We start from the raw sequence: 23,878 nt of genomic DNA, 5'->3' as shown, positions 1-23,878 counted from the left end.
CCAATTGACCTACAAGTGATATCGGCTTGGTGTTGTACTGGCACAATGGTAAGCACTGCTGTTTCAGTGTTCAAATCAAGACTTGGACCTATCAATGTGAAACTATAGTGCTCAAGCTTTCTCCGACCAGAATGTGGTCCATGATTTTAAACTACAAAATACATAAAACCTTACAAGGCAGCACTGACAGCTGACACAGTAGTGTGGTGGTTTGGTCTGCCACCTTCAAATTAAATGATGCTGAGTTCAAATCCCAGACAGGGGATTGTTAGATGGCATTGACATGCTTTCACCTCACTGAATTCTGAACTGGGCTTTGAACTACCATGAAATGAAACTAACAAAAAGGCCAGCACTGCTGAGCAGCCCTGTTATGTGGTGGATAGGAATGCTGCCTTTCAATCAAACAGTTCTGGGTTCAAATCTCAAACATAGACTTTAAATGTGAGATGGAAATGAAATGCTTTCCTCAAACTGTAGTTTAAGGTGTGCTTTTACATCAAAATGGCAGAATGAAAAGATCGAAACAAGCAAGCACTACCACTACCAAGTTGAAATCTTTGCAGGCTTCAAGACCTACAGTATACTGCAGCCAGTCACCAGGAGGAGCTCCCACAAGATAACTGTTGTTCCATCTATTCTTTTATACAGTCTATGGAACATAAAAAAAGGGTTTACAATTTGACAATGCAAAAAAGAGAACAGTCTTTCTGCTGCACACAAGATTGGTTTATTTCTCATGGCCACATGTCCAAGAATTATTTCAATCAAAGACCAAAACGTGTTTTTACAGTGACATCAGTTTGCAATGACATGTCTGCTTGATTGTCCACATACAGTATCAGAAGCCTTTCAGCAGAAGGCTTCATGCACACATGCTGCATTAAGTATTGCATATTTCTCAAGAAAGAGTGAGGTAGCACCGTTTCAGTGTTTACTTGTCAAAAGCTTGAGGTCATTAATGTTACATTCTCTGTCTATAGAAACTCAACACAGCATTATTTGATAAGGTACAGTGTAACAGTAATGTGTCATTCCTGAGTGCAGAAGATATTCCAGAGAAACTTACCGACAAGGAAAGTGTACTGAGGTACATTTGTATCACTCCTGACATAAACCTTCTCTCACATGTTGTCTTTGATTCACAGCTAGCAAGAAATACATTTGTAATCCTGAAAATGATTAAATAAAAGTGTAAAATAAAACAATGAAAAATATTTAAAAAACACCTTCCATCTTGTTTTTTTTTGTTTTGCATGTTGTAAATCCCTGACCACTAATGTGAAATGTTTAAAGCAAAATAGTTACAGACGAGCTGTGGCACTGAGCTAAGGCTTTTTGGTCTTTATCAGCTGCACTTAGGCAACCACGCTGTTCTACTCTTGAAAAAGGCAGCTACAAAACAGATAATACACTATAATGTATTGACATGACTGCCTCTACATTTTCAGCTTCTAACAGGCACTAAGGTTAACAGAAACCTGAATCTATCATAAATTTAATTTTGGAGTCTGTAAATTCAAACATTAGTGTCCTCTTCACATGACTCATTTTAAGCACATTACACCACAAGAAAAAAAAAACATAACAGCTTCATATGTTACAGTTGATTGTTTCCAAGAAATCGTACAGTACTTGTCGACATTAGAGGTATATAGTGTCATCATTATGCTTAGATTAGATTTTAACACTACCAAGCCCTAGTTTGGTCCCTTGGAAGAGTTGGATGATGAAGACGAGGGACTGTGTGAGGAGGAGAGGGCACTGAAACCGCTGGTTCCTGCCATAGTTACAGCCTGAGACGCCACAGCAGCAGCTGACTTCTGGGCAAACAGCTTTCCTGCAATGCAAAAATTATATAGACCATTTCCATTAAAACAGCAGGCATTAGAAGCAGCTATCACATACATACTCTAACAAAAAGAATGACGTACAGTTACATTAGTTGCACCTTCATCACTGTCTGGTTTGGATCTGCAACCAAACTAGACAAACACAGACTGCGACAGACTATAAGGACTGCAGAAAGAATCATTGGTGTAGACCTGCCCCCTATCCAGGACTTGTACCGGTCCAGGGCCAGGAAACGGGCAGGTAGCATCATCACTGACCCCTCACACCCTGGACACAATTTTTTCAAACTCCTCCCCTCCGGCAGGTGCTACAGATCACTGTGCGCCAAAACAACCCGCCATAAGAACAGTTTCTTCCCCCAGGCTGTCACTCTGATGAACATTAAAACATAACAGTGTCATACCTGTCAGATAAATACTCTCTGACAAATATACAATGTAACAATTCTCCAAGCAGATTTCACTAATTTTATTTATTTTATTATTTAACTGTCACCTACATATACTTTTTTTTAAATCTAAAACTACCTCTGCTACTCACCACTGCACTATTATCATATTATTTTAGTCTGTACATATTAGTCATGCCTATTTGTTGTTCTTTGTATTTATAGCTGATGTTATTGGTATTATTATCATATTTTTATTTTTATTATATTTTCATTTTTATTTCTATGCCTTATTCTTATGCCTTGTACAAAGAGAGCACAGTTTACCAAAGTCAAATTCCTTGTGTGTTCAAGCATACCTGGCCAACAAAAATGATTCTGATTAGAGGAACTAATCTGGGAATGCTTTCAATTGATCTGCTATTTTCTAGGAGTTTGATGAGAAGATCCACACCACTCTCATGTTTGCAAACTAGGGCTAAATAAATCTAACACCATCAGGTCAGCTAAGCTTTGAACACCTAGCGTGGCTCTATCCGAAGGTAACAAATCTGCCTACAAGTACCTCTAATCTAATTAATTAACACGTTATTTCCTGTTTGTTTGTGACAACATGTTGTCACTTCTCCAAGACAGGAAACTGTCCTTCACATAATCTACTGTAACACCTCAAGACGTTTTTTTACACTAAAGTTCTTGGACAAACATAAAATACAACGTTGATAGCCAAACTTAGGAGGTGCCGGTAGGGAGGGTACTTTATCTTGTGGAATAGTAAGGAAGAATAAGTTTAAGTACAAACCCCTGCTTCCTTTCAAATCGAATGACTCACCTGAGTAAATAGTGCCGTTTACTTCCACGGAAACACTTATACTGGCTGCTCCATTAGTGGAGATACTCAGAGACAGATCCTGTTTGGGTTCTGTATGAAAAATAAAAGAATACAACAATAAATTGACTTTCCTAGCATCACTTAAATTAATATAAAATATGATGTATTACATCTAACAGCAGAGGCAGCTCACCTTGTCCATTGTTAAGCTTGAGGTTCATTGGGTTGAATTGAGTGGCCAAGGCCAGCAGGTTTTGCTGGAGAGCCTGCTGCATGAGGCGCTGCTGCTCCTCAGCCAGCTGCAACATTTTCTTCTCTGGACCATCATTTGAGGGTCTTCCTCCTCCTCCTCCTCCTCGCTCTCTCCTCTCTTTTAGATGCTCCAACGCAGCAGCCTGTGCCAACTGCTGCTGTTGCAGTGCCAGAGCCATGGGCAGCCGGCTGGGTAAGACAGGGGTCAACATCTCATCTAAAATTGAAACATATTAAAGGATGTTTTTAAGTCAGAGTAATAGTCCTTATAAAAAGCATTTCCCTTTAGATGAAATGTCAGTAGTTCAAAATATGCCATAATATGAACCATCAACATAACACCACAGTGAAGCAGAGAGAAATTTGTTTTTTTCATTTCAATTTTTTAAAATGTGAAGGAACATTTTTCCACCACTAGAGGTCACAAGAATCTTTATTCCTCATTTCACCCACATCACTGAAAAAGTAAATGGAGGCAGGGTTGCAGTTTATACGACTAAAAGTGATGAGGAAAGTAGGAAAGTTTAAAAATGGAATTTCTTAAACTTGACCAAAGAATGAAGGTGGTCAAAGCTGCAGACTCCTTGAAAGGATTGGTACAGAAAGTTTGAAACTTAAGAGAGTGTAACACACTACACTGTGTCATACCTATGTTTCTCTTTGGATTTGGACTAGCAGATGCTGTCAGGCCATTCTGTCCAGTTGGGGTGGTCTGCATGGTGGGTGAAGAAAGGAGGGGATGTGGGGCAGAACCTGGAGAGGGTGTGTAGCGGTACAGGCTGCTGGTGTAGCTGGGACGTCGGCCTTCTCTGCGGTTACTGTCAATGGCAGCCTGCAGCTCACCTGGAGAACTCAGGCCCTTTTTCTCACACTCGAACGAGTACAGGTACTTCATATACCTGCCAGGAAAAGATTCATATGAGTCACATGATCTGGTTTCAAGAGGCACAATTATATTTCGAAAATATGGCCTTGATTTCAATTATCAAACTTAAAGCATCAATTTATAAACTGGAATCACTCAAGAGTTAAGAAACTATTAGCATAAGATGTTTTGATCTTAAAGCTGCTCTGAGGAACTGTTAGTTTGTGACGATTTTGGAACCCCTGTGGCCAATGACGTATATCTTACCTCTTTGCCGATTTTGTCCTGCGCATGCCAAGAGAGTATTTTCTGACAAAGAATCTCATTCTGCTCTCTTTGAACAGTCAATTATATCTCTCACTGTGCATGTTTGCCATTTCTGTTACAAAAGAGAGAGACACCTACTGGGTGCGGAGAGTGAATGCTGCGCTGGTGATGGATGTTGGCAGGTTGAGACCCTTGGTGATCTCCCTCCAGATCTTCTTGTTTATGACCTCAACCAGGCCTCCCTTCTCTGTCACGAGCTTATAGAGTCGGTACAAGTCCAGCACTTGCTTGGCCATGATGGGAATGCGGTTCACAGGAGTTCCTAAACCAATGAGAGGTAAAAAAAACATGAGCAATTAATTGATTTGCTCTGAATTATAATCCAAAAAAGTTACCATGTCTTGCAAAAGGACTTTTAGGGTCAGAAGAGGGAAATAGCGAGAGCAGTAGTCTGCCTGGCCCACCATAGGGCCTGAGTTTAGTGTTAGATTATACATGCTGAGCCATATTACCTATGTGGATGTCTAATAAAGCTTATTTCAGATGGATGGGGGTGGGGGTAAGTCCACTACCACAGCTCTGGTGCTGCATTGACCTGAGTACGGGGGGAGGGGTGACTTTAGAGCCAGCAGTGCCTGCCAATCACAGGACTGACAGCTCACCCTTCCAATCCCCATTTGGAGTAAAGGCAATTAATGAAGGAGGGTAAAAAGGCAGTTGGAGCAATAAGATTACTTTGTGATTAAGATTAACACACAACACGGACACGCACACAAACATTTGGCATGGCCATGATCGATGCACACAGGAGTAAAAGATGGCTGACCGCTTCTTTAGTTTACTTTAAGACAAACTGTACTTCATTAGATAACTCTGTTTGAGAAAAGGCTGAAGGCTGTTTCTATTCAGGATATTCCATTTCAAACTGAAATACAATAACAGGATCTTTCAAAAGTGCCCAATCATTTTATTCAATTCTAGAGTGGTTATTGTACCAATAAATATGAAGTTTGTGTTTACCTGTGTAGCTTGAAGGTCTTGCTAGGCCATACATTATTTGTTTTACATTTTGATAATAAAATATGAGTCTTCTACTTTGAACAAATACCCAAGACTAAAGGCAGATGTATTGAGCAATTTGTTTTTAAATTGAGTTTAATTATTTAGGGCAATGCACATTTTAACAGTATCCATCAATGTAAATATGCCAGTATTAGCACAATACCTGAATTTCATCCATAGCCCTATGGCAGGTAAAACAAAAAAAACAATTTTACAGTTACAGGACACATTATATCAGGAGATTTATCTTTATATTACTCAACATTTAAGACATTTTAGTGGTGGAATAAATTGTTCCACCCTATTCTCCTGGAACTTCAATATTCAAAACATTATTTTGCCAATTTGTTGTAAAAATTAAGAAATTTAAACTATTTTGTTAAACTTCCTCTGTACCTACAAGAACTATTCTTTCAACATATATTAAATATGAAAACATGGAATCCTGCTTTAATTGTCTTTATGATTTACAATGCACAGAAACAATTATTTATGTATTTTTTGTGATTATACAAAATTAAAAATACGGTAAATATTTAAAGGCAAGCTCTATTGAGTTATTCAGGAATCTTTATACCCTAAACTTTTATCATCAGTACATGATTAAAGCAATTTTGTGATTAGTTGTAGCATTTAATGTTAAACAAAAGATAGCCCCCGTCATTAACAAGTAGCTATTTTCAAAATTTAACAAAAAGTGTGAATTTTATTGTAAGAGCAATGAGGGTGCCACTTTTTATTTAAAGCTTCAAAATAACCCACACAGACCCGAGTTTACAAAGCAGCATTTTTAGCCCCATTAGTTACTCACAAAAAATCAACTCAAATGTTCTTAAAATCAGAAGACTCGGGCTCTGAAACTCACCTCGTTTTTGCATGAAGACAAAAAGCTCATCAAGAAACTCCTTCCGTTGTGGGTCATTATCCAGTTCGTAAAGCTGCAGGATGCCCAAAATAAACAATACATCAGGAACATGTCTGTAAACTGTTTTTTTGATCCCTTCTGAAAGTCGCTGGTTTCAACATACTTCCAAATCTACAGACCTTAGCAAAGTCTCTGGATGGCTCCCCTCTCACTTTTCCTCCATCATTGTCCTCAGCCCAGATGGCACTTCCTCTCTGTAAAAACACCCAAAGAGAGAGATAATTGAACAGTTTGTACTCTGGATTATACAAGGAGAGCTTTATATTTAGGATTTAAAGTGAATTCTAATTCAAAGTTGACTATTTCAATCTTTTAAGAAAGTGCATGTGACAGGGAAATGTTTTTAACCTCTGAAACTTACTATCAGACTTGCTAGCAGACACTGAGCATCATCAACCATAACAAATTTAATTTTTACATATATATGCATGTCTTAAAATAGTCTTTCTGCGGTTGTCATTTATCCTCATGGTTTCCCCCTTCTGTGTCTAAACATGCTGTAAACAGCTGCTCACTGTTAGCATCCGCTTGCCAGCTCTGTTGTGTACACATTCAAGCATATTTTTCAAAAGAAAGTATCAATTCAAAGCTGGCAACAGTATCAGAGACATTATGCAAGGCCTCATTGCTCATTAGGTAGTTTAATAAGACATGTTATTCTTCCATGCCCTCCCCCTGAACATGACAGTTAAAGGTTAAAAATGTGAGAGAAGGGCAGCGTGTGTGCAACTGTGTGGAAAAGCCCGCTGAGAGGTTATTGTCCTGCTAACGCGCCCAAAGAGCTGTACGATTCTGCTTGTCTTTAGAATGCTCAGTCAGTGCTATTACATTACAGAAATGATTTGTTTTAATGTATCATCTTTCCTATCCTCGTTTAAAATATGTCAGTAAAGTTAACTTTCTATCACTCTTCTTTATGTAGCTGCAGTTATTGAGATGTCAAACTGTCTTTTGTATGTTGATGGTTAGATTTATGAGGGACCACATGGTCATTACATGCTTCTGTTTTGTAATAAACAAGCATGTGTATAATAGGCAACAAAACCTGTTTTTAATCTGACAAGATCAAATGCTTCAACTAGCTTTCTTACTGTTTATCAAATAAAACACTTTCATTGTCTTCGGTCATCTTTCCTTTCTAAAAAAAACCCAATTGTACTTGATGTCTGCACTTCAATCTATCAGTTTCGTACTTCACACAAATCATACTGCTAGCTAAATGCTGGCATGGCAGCCTTATCTAACTTTGCTCCAACAAGAAAAAACAATTCACCCTCAGAGCTGGTAAAATACATGGGAACTAATAATCTGCTGGTTTCCACTCCTCCAGGAGACCTCCTCTTGTTTACAATAAAAACACTATTCAAACTGCTAATGCTGACACACACACCCACACACAGCTGCATGATAGTGTCACTCAGTGTCTCCCAGACCCTGTTGTTTAGCACCATGAGATGATTCAATACTGGGTACACTAACAAATCCCCAAAACTTGATATTTTGGCAAAATCTTCTAAATATTTTGTTTCTTTGGTTACAGCAGAATGGATATCAACAGTTTTCTCTCTACATTTATTTCACTGTTTTAACCATTTAACTGTTACTTTTACACGTTCAACCATTTATCTATATAAGCTAATGCTAGCTGTTCCAACGTAGCCATATTATTACAATATTTCTGTTACTTTTCTTAAACTGTACAAACCATTTCTTATATTTTTTCTTAGATTAATTATTCAAATTCCATTGACCATAAATTCCATTTACATTTCAATTTCTGTTCACAAATTTAGCTAACTTTTAGCTATCTTGCTAACAATTTTTAGCTGACTCATTCAACCATTTATCCATTACTTTTATATAGATAAACAAACCATTTGTCATTATCTAAACTAGGCTAATGCTCAAACCTTTACCCTATTGTTCTCATTAATCTTTTACTTTTACTTCTGCTTACTTAAGCTATATCTTTAGCTTACTAATTCAACCATTTATCATTTACTGGCTACACGCTAACCATTTTAAATTTCTTTAAACTAAGCTTGGTAGTTCAACCTTTACCATATTTGAACAATTCCTTCTTCTGGTCAATTAATGTTGCTAACTTTTAGCTACCAAACACGTTACTTTAAGCTACCTATTCCAGACATTTATCGATTAGGGCTGCAATTATGAAGATATTCTAACTATCAGTACTTTTAAATAAGCTTGTTAGTTTAACTTAACCATATTTCAACACTTTATCTTTTACTTAAAGTCAACATATTATGTTACTTTTGGCCATCTTACTGGTTGGTTTTAGCTGACTCATTCAACAATAATTTATTTAGTATTTGTGTAGCTTATCTGCTTACTTTAAAACTTTCACATACTATTATTGCAACACATATAAAGTTGTCCTATTACAACAGTTAATCTCTTTTTATTTAAATGTGATTTATATTTTTCTTTCAATAACTTTAGCCCCTTTAGGAATTTCTATGTACCCTGTGCTTAAGGGAAAAACCTCTTAAGGGATCACTATCGAAATGAACCCTTGTGATCAAAGGCTTCTTGAAGTTGATATAACCCTTTCCTCTGTTTTTTTATAGTTTATCTGAAAAATTGAAATGTCTGTATCCACTTTCCACTAAAGACTGTGCCCCTGTGGTGACTGAGCTGTGACACATCTGATGGCCTCAGCTTAAAGGACCCATGAACCCCCACCAGAAGCTTATTGATGCGAAGGTAGATAAACATCCAAGTCTTTTCACCATCAAATGGAAATAAAACCCATCCCCCTCTTATTGATGAGCAAGTGAGACCTACTGTGGATCTATTAACAAAGAGCTTTCAGTTAATTGCTCACAGAGTTTTCACACATGCAGCCGTGGGAATCCTGATAGCATTCAGTATGTAGGTCAGGAAAAGGTTTCTATTGTTTCTTCAAAAAAGGCTTGCTTTTATTAGGCTTTAAGATTATTTAGAATATTCAAATTAAGAATTAAAGTGTTAATGTATATAGCTAGTACCACAGAAGTGTGTCAAAGTAGCCCAATACATAAAAAAAGGACATTTCATTAAGGATATCTTTTAGAAATACCAGTGAACATTTACATCAACATCATGCAGGAGTTTCCTTTTGATAATGAGCTTCATCAATTTAATCCGGCTGCTCCAGCAGAGCAGCAGTGAAAACTTATCCCTCTTCAAATTTCAATGTAGCTGCAGGGGGGACAAAAATTTTAATCCAAATCAAATTATTGAGCCTTTAGTCACCCGTACAAGTCAAGATCATTTATCTGGCCCCTTGCTGGGCTTTGAGCTGGGCCTGATGACAAAACGTGGGCCTTATATCCCCTCCCACTCCATATTTAAGGGTGTACAGTAAGACTGTACACAATGGGAGGACAATAGCGCGGCTGATTCATTGTGTCCAGGTTTTTAAAGACGTTTAAGTGATGAAAATATGAAATGAAAAGGAAAGGCTAATGAAGGAAAAGAGGCACAGAGGAGGGCAAGAAGTGTATAGTGTTACATCTATTGAAATCAACATATAATTATCTTGCATAAGATAAAACTTCAAAAGCGCATCTTAGGTTGTCTTTGCTTTTGCGCTGCGCTATTGTTCGACAACCTGCTGATTTTATTCATGCTCCAATAAGTGAGTTAGCAGGAATTAAGAATCCTACGTCAGAGAAAGGCTACAACAAACACCCATAAGAAATATCTGCTGTTAATCCGCTAACATTTAAAGGTGTTTACACAAAATGACCATAGCAAACGGCTAATATGTTCTGCTCTAAGTGACAAAAACTAAATTTTAACAGTGTCACACACATGAAACACCCGCAGTTTGGTTATTCAACAACTTTTAACACGTCCCCTGAACTCATTACTGTGCTTGAAATGTCCTCCATTGTTTCTGGTGTTGTTTTTTAGTCGTAGAACAGGAAATGCGTTCTCACTGCAGTGGCCATATAATGTATTGATTGCCTGCAGCTGAATTAAGCTGCCATTTAGTGTTGCTTAGCGACCGCTAAATTATGCAAAGCTATCCACTGAGCTAGAACTACATCAGCAGTAAGTTGAGGTTGAGGTTTGAGTCGAGGTTAATGAACAAACAACTTAGATAGATGTTATGTTTATGAAGGGAAACACTAACTTTGACTTGACTCATACACTACTTTAAACTAAACTCTGTCAAAAGAGGGAAAGTGAATAAATAAAAGTCTGTAAATGATGGTCAAGACTTCAAGGATCGAACAAAAAGGCTAATTTTGCTCCTCTAAAACTACAGTTAGTCCAGTTTATGGGTATTTGCTTGCTGGTATGCCGTGAGGCACTAACCCAGCTGTCCCTCTGCTCACAGGCCCCATTAATCATAATGTATTGTACTGAAGTGGGGCCTTTTTGAGGGAAATGAACACACAGACGAGCCAATCAGATTGGTCTCCTTAAAAAAAGGGAAAAAAGAACATGAGGGGACCCTCTGTTTTCTAGAAGAAGTCAAACATATCTGCAGGAGGAAGTCTGCTTGATACAATAAGAGAAAGTGTGACTGCCTTACACAGCAGTTTCTAACAAGCACAAGAGTATAAGCGTGAAAACACACTTGTGGCCATTTCATTAATCCTCTGCTCTCATTTCAACTCCATGTCTGTCAGGTTACTTTGAACCGTTAGGATTGGACCCAGGCCAAGACCAATTAGCTCAGCTGGTGGTGGTAAGAATGTGTTTTTTTAAAGCGCGAGACAGGAGGTGAGGTACGGCAGGAGGGGAGATCACTGGCCTGGCCCGTAATTAAACGTTATCAAGATTGGGCTCCTTGCCAAAAGGGACACGCTCCTTTTTATTCAACATGTGAGAAAACAGGAGGTGGACCAGGCAGCGGTGAGCCTGACTCTCAGCAGGAACAAGTCAACAATTACCACTAAGAGAGGGAACACACAGCAGTTTAAAAGAGGGGATACAAATGTTCATTTTCTTTCTCTCAATCAAAAACCTTTTACATCACGTTTTTAGAAGTGCTAAAATAAAAAATAGGAAGGTCCAAGGAGCAATTTACATTTCTGTGTCAGGACAATAAATCCATGCATTTAAACTCTTCATAATGCACCTTTTAATCCAAGAGAAGGACACTGTTTAAAACCAACAGTGATGCATTTAAATCTTTTTTAAAAACCTTTTCCTTTCCAATTTGACTCTTCTGAATCTTCTTAGCTTTAACGGCCTGGATTAAAACTTGTACTAATAACTCTTTGTGGCTGTATATACAGCTTGAGAGGTCTCTCATTGGAAGAAGTTATTATTTGGAAGACTTTCCTTCAATATCTTTATTCATTATCAGAATATTTCATAAACTATTTAAAGGACATACTGATGTTACTTGAGGGCTCGGTTTGACAAATAGGTCAGCTTTAATGAATCCAAGAGTGGGCTATGATGTCATGCGAGGATTTTATATCTGTCATTTGTGAGAAAAAACATCTGTATGACCACCTTTACAGAAATAATATTGACATAAAAATGACTCACTTGTTTGAATGATTCATCAAAGCTCCAGTCTGAGAAGCTGTTTGGTGATGTAAAGGCTTGTTGGCTTGCTGGAGACAGCACCTCCTTCTCATCATGCTCCTGTTTTATTGCAGAAGGAGGTGATTCAGACATTTTCTTGACCACGGAAGCCTGAGGCGTAGAATACGGAGGGAAGGGGAACCCTGCATCCTGCTGGACTCTGGGCTTCTTTGCTTGTTGAGGATGCCCGTTCTCCTCCTCTTCTGCCTCCTCTAGGTCGTCTTCCAAATCATCATTCTCCTCAGGCTCCATTTCCTGATCATCCAAATCTGAATTTCCATCTTCCTCCTCATCTGGACTTGCTCTACCGTGATGTCTGTTGAAAGCTTGATAAGTCTGTCCATCTGTCTTGCCAAATGATGCAGGCTCTAGTCTGGATCCAGAGGCCCTGGCTGCTGCAGCAGCTGCTGCTGCATGTTGAGCAAAGAGAAGCTGGGCCTGGAGATGTTGTTGCTCCTGCAGGTTCATCCCTAGTTTGGCCTCTTGTTGTCTCTGCAGCTGCTCCATCACGGCCTCCAGCTTCAACCCTGCAGGATTAAACTGTTGGCCCCCGGGTGAACTGCCCTCTTTGGATAAACTTGACTGAAAAAAATAAAACTCTGAATGAAGGAGATTTCAAATCTTACACCACAGGACAGCTTTAATCTCCAGGGAGAAAAAAGAATATGAGTCCATTTCCTTCGGTCAAATTGTTACATACAGTATATCATAAAAATGCAAACATTGGTGTTTTTTAAAGTTTTGTATTTTTACTGTTTCATTATTAAACAGGAGTAAATGTAAAACGTGTTCCAGCGAAATACTGTGGGGGCCTCAGAACACACTAATGGCAATTAAAGAGAGACAAAGCTTGACGGATTGTGACAATTATTAACAGAAAACATGAATTTAGATCAATGTGGAGGCAGAGACAATTGTTTCTCGTTTCTCATGTTAGATTGTCTTTGTTTCAGCTCTGCTCAAAGTCCCCCAGGTATCCGAGAATTATCTTTCATATTTATTCGGTTCAATTAATGAGAAACTGACTTCTATTCACTGGTATTGTAGATGAAAGCTAATTTAAGGCAGGCCTACATTAGAATTAACGAAAAACAACATATCACATTCAATGTGATCGAAGAACTGCTTTTGAAGTGAAACTGTTCCTGCTAATGTCTTCATTAACAGTGATTCGCTTTGTTACTGTAACAAACACGAGTGCTAGCCGTCGACACTCACCATTTGCGCCTTCGAGTAATCCATCATCACCAACAGGTCTTATCTAGTTTTTCCTTCTTTCCTTCGGCAGCAGTAACTCACATCGCATGACCAGGATGTTTTTGAGGCAGAAATTTTTTTTTTTTCTGATCCAATGTGACTTAAAAACCCCGGTAGAGCTGAGACTGGAGGAGGGGTGTTGCTCTGCGATTTACCTCCCTAGTCACCGCGCATGGAAACTCAAACATCTTTGATTGTCTTTGACTGAGTGGCCTACACCCCCAACTTGGATGAATGAAGGGCCCGCCCCGTGCGTAAAGCTCGTAAAGTGTGCTTTTCTTGCCCGCATCTGTGGAGCTGCCCACCCTCTTCAGCAGGAAATCCCACCCACTGATATCACCCAATACAGTGAAGGCAACACGACCTCTGCTAAAAATAATACAAAATACGTTTTAGGCCGAGCTGCTTCATCCGCACTGCAAATTGGTTTGACCTCCACACCTTGATGTTAAATTTCTTCTCCATGCTTCACTGGTATGATTCCACTATTCTGGTTACATGCTACATTAGTCATTGTCTTTTTATGTGGTGTGAAACAGGATTACCGGAAAAAGTAGCCAACAAAGGCGCTCAAATTAAATGTAAACGGTGGGAATAAGGTATGGTAATAATATAAGGTCTGATGTAATCTTATTGAAGCACACAAGTTAAAATTTGGAAATATTTCAAACAATCCCATATTATTACCCCTGTCTTTTTTCGATTACACGTTTTATGTGGATTCAACACATACATTTCTAGTACCCGTTGCAATTCAATTTGTTTTTATCACCTGCATTTATTGGTATCTTAATTCCAATAATGAAACACAATGAACTTATTGAGTTTGGCTCCTCAGTCCTTTTCTAAAGCGCTTATATTTTTACCAACCAAAAACCTTCAAGGATAGTGCTGAAAATATTTTCTTATGGGAATCAGTGGTTACAATGTTACAATGTTACAATGTCATTTAGCAGACGCTTTTATCCAAAGCGACGTACATATGAGAACAAGAACAACACAAGCAAAGATCTAGACAAGAGGAAACAAGATCAGTAAGAGTAACAAAGTGCTTCAAGTCAATTTGGGTGCAGGTACTGCCAAGCAGTGTAAAGGCAATGCACAAAAGTAAGTGAGGAATTTTATTTATTATTATTATTTTTCTTAAATAAAATAAGGAACATCTACAATGAAGCAACCAAACCATTTAAGACCTTCCATTATCATAATCAACAATTAACATCACCACAATAATGACCAAAGTACCAAGTGCTGGGTCACTCAAGAGCTGAACACAGATTCCCAGAGTAGAGCAGTGGTAATGGTGGTTCTTGCCCATTTTTTTTTTTAAAGTAAAGAAAAGCTTCTACTGAACTCTGGGTGCATTTCCCTCAGAGTATGTCAGACTTAAATCCAAAGTAAGATTCAATTATTTTATTCTAATCACTATAACTTGAAGTGAAATGTTTTATTAAGAGACTCAAAGATTAATTTCAAGTGTACACACCCTCATTCTGTCCCTGTGTCTTTACTTCAGTAAGTTAAAAGTCGTAGTGACCTTGCAGCAGGAGCTCTAACGTCAGTTAACAAGCACGGACACCTATTTTGTTGGTGAACCAATGGCTGACTTGTGTGAATAGTAATGAAAGAGGTCAAATAGTAAAATGCAAATGTTAAAACATATTTCAACCCTGTGCTGTGATTGTCCCTCTACTACAGGAAGGTGTCTTTGCAAAACACATTGCTTCCTTTCTTACTTCAACACCAGAGGAAACACATCTTGATAACAACTCTTTAGTATCTTTGACTTGTTACTGATTGGCATTACTCTTGGTGTTTTACATTTAAGAAGATGAAAGCATATCCTGCTTAATCCCCAAAAATATGATTCATTTTTTTTAATGAAATGTCAAATTTAACATAAATACAGTTTCCATGTCATCCATAAAATACATCACATTGAAAAACAAAATCCAGTAAAGTCCAGACAGAACTGCAAGCATCCTAATCCTTGATTACACATTAATTTACTATCATTTTTGGCAGGATTCCAGTTTTGTTTTGATAACAACGTACACCGTTTTCCATTTGTAAAAGTTTATTCATCAGCATGAAAAATTTCCCTGAAATGATAACAGATGTAATGTTGATTGAAAACTGAAGAATGGGTTGTACATTCACATGAAAACGCTGCTCCCTTGTGGTGAAATGAGGCTCACACAAAAAAGGTTCCAGACACTCGGACAACATGCACCGTGAAGTCACACCCTGCTCTATTGCTGCAGTAAGCACTTGTTACAGTTTAAAATATCCCAAAATACTTGTGACTTTCATAAGCATACATTTTCCTTTATTAGGTTCATCAATATTTTACAAGCAAAAGAACTTAATAAAGGCCAAATTAAATATCACACGTATTAGATGAGGCAAACATTAAAGTACAAGGTGTCTCTGTCCTGGGGATGTCAACCATAGTTGGATCTGAAACAAGCACAGATTTAATGTCAGACATCGTTCTTACAAAAAACAACAAAACTCACATGACAGAGCAAAGTGTTTGATACCTACTTATCTACACTTTGTCAATTCCCAGCTCTTCAGGTGTAGAAATACCAAGTTCCTCTAATGTTGGCTTCAGCTCTTGAATCAGGTATGGGTAGATTTCTTTATGAGGACCAGATTTGTCCTAAGGGGTAACAGATGTCATAAATCAATAACTTAACCAACACAAAGAAGGTGGCTGTTAATATTCTCTGAATTATTAGCAGGTTAAGACACTCTTTTTGTTTCTTACCTTCACAGCTTCCAAAATCCTGATGGCGCTGGCCAGGTCGTTTAACCTCCGACAGGCTCTCAGTGCTGCATCAAGAATCTTTGGCTCAGGTACCAGATCATAACCAATAAGTGTGTTCATCCCTGGAAGAAGGAAATGCATTTTAACTAGAGTACAAAGAAAGAAAACAACACTTCACGATAACTGATTTCATTTTGGAAGTTCCCTAAAGAATAAGGCTAGAGTATTTTATATTTTGCTCAAAACAATCACCTGGTGAGTATGAAAGGTTTTTCTTTGTGCAGCCTGATCGACAGCCGTGTATCACATTTCATTTTAGAACTATTTTAATAATCCATTCAGTTACCAGGTGACCTACTCTTTCACACACACCAACCTGGAGCCAAAAATACCCCAGAGCATGTGAGCGAATGTCTAATCCATTGCTGAGAGAAGTCACCAATAACTGCACTACCTACTTTAAAGATGCTAGCTTAGAGCTTAAGAGTCCAACTGTTTGGGGGAGTTTGCTGATTCTGTTTCAATGAGACTCCAATTTTCATGTCCTTTGTAAAAGGTATCCATCTTAAATAGAAACCATGGACTTGGACTGGCAACAACCCAAGGGTAAAAAAATCAGGAAGTATTGAGGAATGGTTAGACAATAAAAGATCACAAAATACTTGCTACATCATCCTTCAGTGTTATTTCAAAATCCGAATGAGGAAATTACAATTTGTTCAACCTGTTTAGTTTTTGGTCTTTGTTTTGTGGCATCTTTCTGGTAGTGGATCTTTGTTTTTGTTGCCAATGTTGAAAGTGTACATCCTTAATGTGAAAAAAATCCTAATAAGATGTTAAGATTAGGGCTGTAAAGAGATTTAGTTTTTTAATTGTAAATTGAATTGCATGATTGATGTCAATTAACTCAAACAATTGCATATTAATCATGTTTTTATAAACAACTATGGTCTTGTTCAGAGTACAATCTGGCTGAGCTTTGAAGCTGAACTTGCCATTCCTAAGACCTGTTTCTTTATCCATTTCTGTACAAGGAGGCTTGTTTATGCTTGCCATCTACTGCGTTACTACTGCACCACTTCCTGGTTTCCAATGGAACGAAACGAGGGTCAAAAACACAGAATGTGTGTGTTAATCGTAGTTCAAAAACTGTAGTGGTGTCAAAAGGAATTTGCGTTACTATTGCATTACCTTTGATAGCCATAGTTTTAATAAATGAAGCACAAACAAATGTGCACTGCACACCCTCAAACATTGGTTAAAAAACAATCAGACATGTACCCATACCTAAATACTGATCCTTAATCTGATGCCTGTTCCCAGGGATTTTGTCTGCCTGTGTTTTCTTAGTCTTGATATTGTCTGCCTGTGTTATGTTAGTCTTGATATTGTCTGCCTGTGTTTTGTTAGTTTTGATAGTCTGCCTGTGTTTTGTTAGTCTTGATCTTGTCTGCCTGTTTTGTTAGTCTTGATTTTGTCAGCCTGTGTTTTGTTAGACTTGATATTGTCTGCCTGCGTTTTGCTAGTCTTAATATTGTCTGCCTGTGTTTTGTTAGTCTTGATTTGTCTGCCTGTGTTTTGTTAGTCTTGATTTGTCTGCCTGTGTTTTGTTAGTCTTGATTTGTCTGCCTGTGTTTTGATAGTCTTAATATTGTCTGCCTGTGTTTTGCTAGTTTTAATATTGTCTGCCTGTGTTTTGCTAGTCTTAATATTGTCTGCCTGTGTTTTCTTAGTCTTGATATTGTCTGCCTTTGTTTTGTTAGTCTTGATATTGTCTGCCTGTGTTTTGTTTTGTAATTGTCTATCGTATGATTTTTAGCTGTAAGTTTTTTAAGTCTTACTGTGTCTGTGTTGTCTAGGTACCTGCCTTGGGACTATGGATGAAATTTAGCATCTGTGCTAAGTCCGGCACATTTACATTGATGCTCAATGCATTAATGGTGATAAGTGTTTGTTCAATGTTTGATGACCCATAATATCTTTCAAGATGAGGTTTCTGCATCATCTTCAAACATACCTTTCCTCAGCTCCCATGCATCAATGTCTGGCTTGTTAAAATAGGTGATCCAGCGGGCGTCAAACTCCTCATCTGTCTCTTGCTTCCCATGTGAATAACACCTTGAGGTCAAAACAGCTGCAAAAATAAAGACAAATTTAAGTTAGACACTCAATCACCATTTAAATAACGCATTTACGACGTGACGCAGAGTCAGACAATTCAGACGTGCAAACCAACCCGGTCAAGGGTATCTTCCCTGATTGAAATGGGGAGAGGACAAATGCTGCTGTCTAGTAATGTAATGCTGCTGGCTCACTGCCGACGTCCTGGTATGACCTACCTACTGCACCTATCGGGCTAAATGTACTCGGACAAACAAACAAACCTAAAATATCTATTTATACTTCACAGTTCATTCAAGGGGAAGTGGGTATCAAGAGACAAATGTCACAACTATCTAACATTTATGCGCACCGCAATTCAGTTTCATGATATAAAAGATCCAATGTAGCATTAAGAATCACCACCAATAGAATAACAAGTGTTGCCTTCTTTTAATTACTGATATGCCTTCATGTCAAGACAACTACCGGCTAGTTGCCTGAACACATAACTAACCTAGTTATTAGCATGTTAGCAGCAGAACCACAGGGCCTCAGACACAGCCTTCAAACTGGGTCATGGCAAGGACACAGACACCACCATGCTGAACACAGGGGTGTTTATAATGCAGCACACAGCAAGGGTATGCGGGCAATGGCAAGGTTGAACAACGGGTATCGCAATGTATCTAAAAAATCACAGCTGGAACAATTCAGAGAGTTTGAAAGTGATAGTTACACCAGGTTAAACTCCCTTCAGCTAGCTAGCTTAGCCGCGCAGACGCTGACAGCTAGACTTGATTTCCGTTACAACCTTTCAGAAGCTACATAATCAAACATTTCAGAGGTCACAGTAAAATTCACAAATACCTTGACACTGTGGTTGTGTGCGGGTCAAACTCCGGACACCGGAGACCGAGAGTCGGACGGCGGCTCTGAACATGTTGCGGGACAGCCAGTGACACAAACCGGTCAGATTGTGGAGGAGGAAGCTACAATGCTAAGTTGCTTAGCCCGGTCACGTACGCGAGGGGGTAAGCGTACTGCGCATGTGCAGACTCCTCATTGATGTATTTTCCCCTGCTGTCTACATACTGGTACTGACCATATATAGTGTTTCAGACAGTTTATAGAGCTGGCTTTGATAAGGAAATAATACTGTACTGTCTTTGTTTTAAAGTTAGTTGACCAAAGTGTTTATGTATACACCATTATTAAATATAAAAGAGATGCATGAAATTAATTATTCTGATAATAACATTTTTTTTTTTAATTTACTGGGCTGTGTTTCACCTAAACACAAAAAAGAGTTTTTGAGATTAGACAGTAATTTACAAACCTACATACACAAATAAAAGAATGAACTGCCCATCAGTTCTTTAAAATATATGCCAAAATTGGTTAACCTCTTCGATAATTTCAGTTTTATACAGATAATTTACCAAGTTTTCTCCAAGCGGCAACCACTGGTCTAAAAATATGAGTCCAATGCGGAAGTGCTAAAAACTGCAGTTCACCGAGGATCCGCTTGAGGATGGCTCTGGAAGTACCGGAAACCACATACACACCAATTCAAAAAAGCCGATCTCTACAGCAGAAATAAACATGTTTACAGCCTGGTACAAAAGATGAGTGTAGTCTGGATAGCTCATGTCTCGATCGGCTCACACTGTAGGGGGGTCGAATTTTTTTCTAACGCGGCAATTTCAAAGATATTGAGATTAGGAGTCTTCCAATGAGAGGCACAGCTGACTTGATTGGCAGGCGGGAACACTGTAGCTGTTAGCTAGGAGGCTCAAACTCCACCTCTTTACCTCACAATTGCTCGACAGCAGCAATATGGCTGCCGCCGCCGATTGGCCTCAAAACAGTGCTTCAGAAACAGATGGGTGACGTCACGGATACTACATCCATATTTTATACAGTCTATGCTCCCAACCAGATTTTTGAACAGCTTTTTCCACCAGGCTGTCAGGATACTGAACTCCACTCACTACCTCCCCCCTCTGCCCCCTGGACTGTAACACACACACACACACACACACACACACACACACACGCACACACACACACGCACACACACACGCACACACACACGCACACACACACACACACACACACACACGCACACACACACGCACACACACACACACACACACTACATACAAGGACTCTACCTCAGCTGCTTTTGCACATTAACCGTTTACTTAATCGTTTTCTCATCTCGAATACTGTCTGCACCTTAATATCATTTGCACTGCTATCTATTTTCATTGTCCATTTTTAAACTGTCACTGCACTACCTGCACTGTGTACATAGGATGTTTTTATAGAACTGTATTTTATTATATTTTATTGTATTTTATATTTAAATTTTAGATATTTAAAAGCTGGAAGAGAGAAACAGCATCTCGTTTTTCCTGTATGTCTCGTATATACAGTGAAAATTGACAACAAAAACCTTTGAAATTTCCTCCTAGCCCCCCAACACAGATCAGCGTGTGCAGTCATGATAGTGCCGGACTCATAACCAATCGGAAGACGTAGTAGGGGCCGCCCCTTAACCAATCAGGACAGAGGATTGGAGATTAGCTATGATTGGTCCGTCATAATGGGAACGAGGGGAATAATAACATTGCTTGATACAAAGGCATTGGAAAACGCAGAGATTTCGCAATAGTCTCAAATTACTCCACTTACCGATGAGTACCGATGGGCATTATGACCTTTTCTCCAAACCCAGCAGAAAAAAAGTAACGTTTTTTTTACACCATTTCTACCAACAGCAGCTTTAATTATTCTAATAACAACATTTATTTTTAAAATTTACTGGGCTGTGTTTCACTGAAAACAAAAAAGTGTTTTTGAGATTAGACTGTAATCTACAAACCTACATACACAAATAAAAGAATGAACTGCCAACAGTTCTTTAAAATATATGCCAAAATTTGTTCACAAACTTCCATTTCTTTTCTCAAGACCTCGGCTTATTTGCCTCTGCCTGTTGAGCATGGCAATGCTGTATGGGATGTTTTTTAACATAAAGAGCTGCTTGTGGATATGATGGGTAGTTGGAGCTGGCATGGAGGGGGTCGGCTCTGGGACACCAAAGCTCACTGCTGTGAATATTAATTAATTTCAGTTACTTTGTCAAGATCTCAAATAAGCGCAAGAGGATCATGGCTGGCATCCCCTGAGTTGTAAGAGCACAAAACAAAAAATAAAATTATGCTTAACTTAACTAATTGATATGGGCATAGGCAGCATGGCATGTTGTGATCTAGCCAATCACAGGGCCCACCCTATTGTTTTATTTTCTAGATCGCCAGATAATTATTCTGTTATCTCGGGAACAAGAGTTCTGTTATCTGGAGATTATAAGATAATTGAATCTGTTCTGTAGGGGGAATCCAGCTTTGTATCCCCAGATAACAAGAAAAATAAGTCAAGACCTTGAGAAAAAATTACTTATCACAAGAAAACAGGAAAAAAATGTTCAGTACCCACTAAAGGCATCCATAGTTTATTTTTTTTAGGTCTCCTCTTTCCTTCAATTCTACAAGTGTGAGTCTACATTTATTTGAAGCAATCATGCATTGAAATCCTTGAAAATATCTTCAAAGGTAGAAGTCTATTGCTTTAAAAGAAGAATCAATTTATTGTAGTGATGATACATTGATAATACACATCATTATTAATAATCAAAACACTTCATTCTTAAAAAATGAATGAAGGAACCCCCTCCAAAGACAAAAACATATCAAAGATAATGAAACTTTGAAGTGTTTGTACTATGGCGGTGCCTGACTTTGTGTGGTTTTGAAGTACTTTGTTGAACTTCTGCATCAAGAGAAGTCATATATTACATTAATTAGCATTTTGACAATCACATTACTTCCATTACAAAGTTACTAAGTGTTAAAATACATTACATTTTAGCATGCACTTCATTATGTATACAAATACTTCAGAGAATAGTCTCTTTCATCAATTATCAGTGAAGCTGCTCCTCTGTTCTGATTATGAATGGAAATACTGTTCATTATTTTAGCCTCCGGAGGCCAATACCTCACAAATACATCCAAAACCTGAAAAAGTCTGATCAAGCAGATGTCATTTTCCTGACATTTCTCGTGATGTAGTCACGTCTTTAGGTGTCTGTGGAGAACACACACTCCAGTTGTGCAGACAGAATCTCTTGGCTGTGTGTGAGGAAAGACTGTGAGCTGGTCTGAGCAGAGCTCTGTGTCTCTTTTCTTCTTCTGTGGTTACACTCAGGGTTTCAGGTGGTTGGTACCCTGGTTCCTGGGGATCCAGAGGGTCTTTAGAGAGCAGGATACAGATTGCAGGTACTGTCCTCTTCACAGAGCATTCTTCTCCTTTTTGTGGACTCTTCCAGACCTCATTCACTGTCTTGTAGAAGAGCTTGGACACTTGGTGGAGCCCTCCCACTTTTCGTTTCAGAATCTCCACACAGGTGATGGTCTTGGTGACTCCTCTACCCGAGCCAGTGAACACCACCTGCCTCGGTGATGTCCCGTTGTCGTCTTTTCCCTCTTCTTGCATGCGAGCTGTTGCAAACCGAAGCAAATTGCGGATCTTGCTTCCTTCTTTCACTTGCATGTGCAGGATGTCTGCTGCCAGGCCAGGGATCGGAAAGGGACTACTGTCCTCTGTGAATTTGACTCTCCTGAAATCACTCTGGCTAAGTTTTTGAGGGGAAGATGTAGATGGGGCATCCAGGTTAGATGTAGTGCACTGCAGTTCCATCACTGTGCTGATTGCAGCTTTTGAACTCTGCATCTGACCCTTGAGTTCAGTCATTGCTTACAAAGTATTACCGTAAACAAAAGCAGTCGGATGTTTTTTTCTGAGTCTGCAGCCTCAGATTACTTGCATATCTCCCCTGAGATTAGAACAACGTTCCTTGTTCATTCAGTGTTATGGTCCGGAAAGTGATCAGCTTTGTAATCCAAACTTGTGACTTATCTTGATCTTGTTTGTTTCCTCAGTCCACGATGCTTCCCCTGTCAGTCCCTGAGCCCTGAGATGACAGCCAGCGGTATGAAGAGGGTATTTCTTCCTCTAATCCCATTGAAGTGAAGGAAAAGATGTCCTTGCTCTATTCAGCACTGAGGACAGCTGATGCCAACAAACACATATGAGGCTCAGAGAGAGACATGTAGAGTGGGACATAGTGCTCTTAAAGGCACATGCAACATTTAATAATGTCACATTGTAGTTTGTTGGTTTTGGGGGGAAGCTTTTGTGGAAGCCTTGAGGGCTCCGAGATTAGATTCATCCATGTGGTTGCTTGAATTATATGGATGAATAAACACGAGTAAATGAGATTTAACAAGGCATGCACTTGAAACAACCCTTTGTTTCCACTCAGTTTTTTTTTTCTATTGACATACTTAATGTGTCTTTTTGCAGATATTGCACCAAACCAAAGTCTCACTGTTGCAAAGATATTGAGTGAAAACTGTTTTTGCAGTATACAACATGGTTTTCAAGACAACTTTCCCTCTGCACTATCATCAGAGAGCCATATGGTCCTTGAGAAAAGTCTTTCCTTTGGGCTAAACAGCAACTTCACATTTCTCCTCCCCTCAGTCCATTGCCTGCTGGTCTGACCCAGAAAATGCTGCTACTTCATCTGTGCCTGCTTTGAATCAATGACATTTTTGAGGACAATCACACCTTGGGGCTGCTGGGTTAAAGCCAAACTTGCACCAAATTATAAA

The 23,878-nt window shown here is 38.8% G+C and overlaps 3 protein-coding genes across 3 annotated transcripts; all 3 read right to left on the bottom strand.

Annotated features, from left to right (window-relative positions):
* Nucleotides 1-707: 707 nt before the first annotated feature.
* On the bottom strand, nt 708-13,519 carry LOC117814413 (AT-rich interactive domain-containing protein 3B-like). Its single transcript, XM_034685727.1, has 9 exons — nt 13,220-13,519; nt 11,963-12,583; nt 6,565-6,639; nt 6,386-6,458; nt 4,597-4,780; nt 3,975-4,225; nt 3,268-3,543; nt 3,075-3,164; nt 708-1,840 (listed from the first exon to the last, which is right to left on the bottom strand). Exons 1-9 carry the CDS (start codon nt 13,244-13,246, stop codon nt 1,701-1,703), a joined length of 1,737 nt encoding a protein of 578 aa, XP_034541618.1. The 5' UTR covers nt 13,247-13,519; the 3' UTR covers nt 708-1,700.
* Nucleotides 13,520-15,120: 1,601 nt separating this feature from the next.
* Nucleotides 15,121-19,228, bottom strand: LOC117814357 (cytochrome c oxidase subunit 5A, mitochondrial-like). The gene is made up of 5 exons (XM_034685636.1): nt 19,002-19,228; nt 18,049-18,165; nt 16,032-16,153; nt 15,806-15,923; nt 15,121-15,718 (listed from the first exon to the last, which is right to left on the bottom strand). The coding sequence occupies exons 1-4, from the start codon at nt 19,072-19,074 to the stop codon at nt 15,810-15,812; spliced, it is 426 nt and encodes a 141-aa protein (XP_034541527.1). The 5' UTR covers nt 19,075-19,228; the 3' UTR covers nt 15,121-15,718; nt 15,806-15,809.
* Nucleotides 19,229-22,244: 3,016 nt separating this feature from the next.
* Nucleotides 22,245-22,955, bottom strand: LOC117814035 (ribonuclease P protein subunit p25-like protein). The gene has a single exon (XM_034685144.1). It carries the CDS (start codon nt 22,953-22,955, stop codon nt 22,245-22,247), a length of 711 nt encoding a protein of 236 aa, XP_034541035.1.
* Nucleotides 22,956-23,878: the final 923 nt, after the last annotated feature.

The sequence above is a fragment of the Notolabrus celidotus genome, chromosome 6 (genome assembly GCF_009762535.1).
Source record: "Notolabrus celidotus isolate fNotCel1 chromosome 6, fNotCel1.pri, whole genome shotgun sequence".
In the NCBI taxonomy this organism is placed as follows: domain Eukaryota; kingdom Metazoa; phylum Chordata; class Actinopteri; order Labriformes; family Labridae; genus Notolabrus; species Notolabrus celidotus.
Note: the sequence above shows the minus strand (reverse complement) of the source record. Positions and strands in the feature narration are given on the sequence as shown.

Bases quoted from the DNA above. Each gene is read 5' to 3' on its own strand.
- LOC117814413 (XM_034685727.1), bottom strand. From the start codon at position 13,246: ATGATGGATTACTCGAAGGCGCAAATG. The intron at 6,459-6,564 runs GTCTGTAGATTT...GGCATCCTGCAG, and splicing joins CATCCAGAGACTTTGCTAAG to CTTTACGAACTGGATAATGA. The intron at 4,226-4,596 runs GTAGGTGTCTCT...TTTTCCTGGCAG, and splicing joins GCATTCACTCTCCGCACCCA to GTATATGAAGTACCTGTACT.
- LOC117814035 (XM_034685144.1), bottom strand. From the start codon at position 22,955: ATGACTGAACTCAAGGGTCAGATGCAGAGTTCAAAAGCTGCAATCAGC.
- LOC117814357 (XM_034685636.1), bottom strand. From the start codon at position 19,074: ATGTTCAGAGCCGCCGTCCGACTCTCGGTCTCCGGTGTCCGGAGTTTG. The intron at 18,166-19,001 runs GTATTTGTGAAT...TTATTTTTGCAG, and splicing joins CACACAACCACAGTGTCAAG to CTGTTTTGACCTCAAGGTGT. The intron at 15,924-16,031 runs GTAAGAAACAAA...GTTACCCCTTAG, and splicing joins GGATTTTGGAAGCTGTGAAG to GACAAATCTGGTCCTCATAA.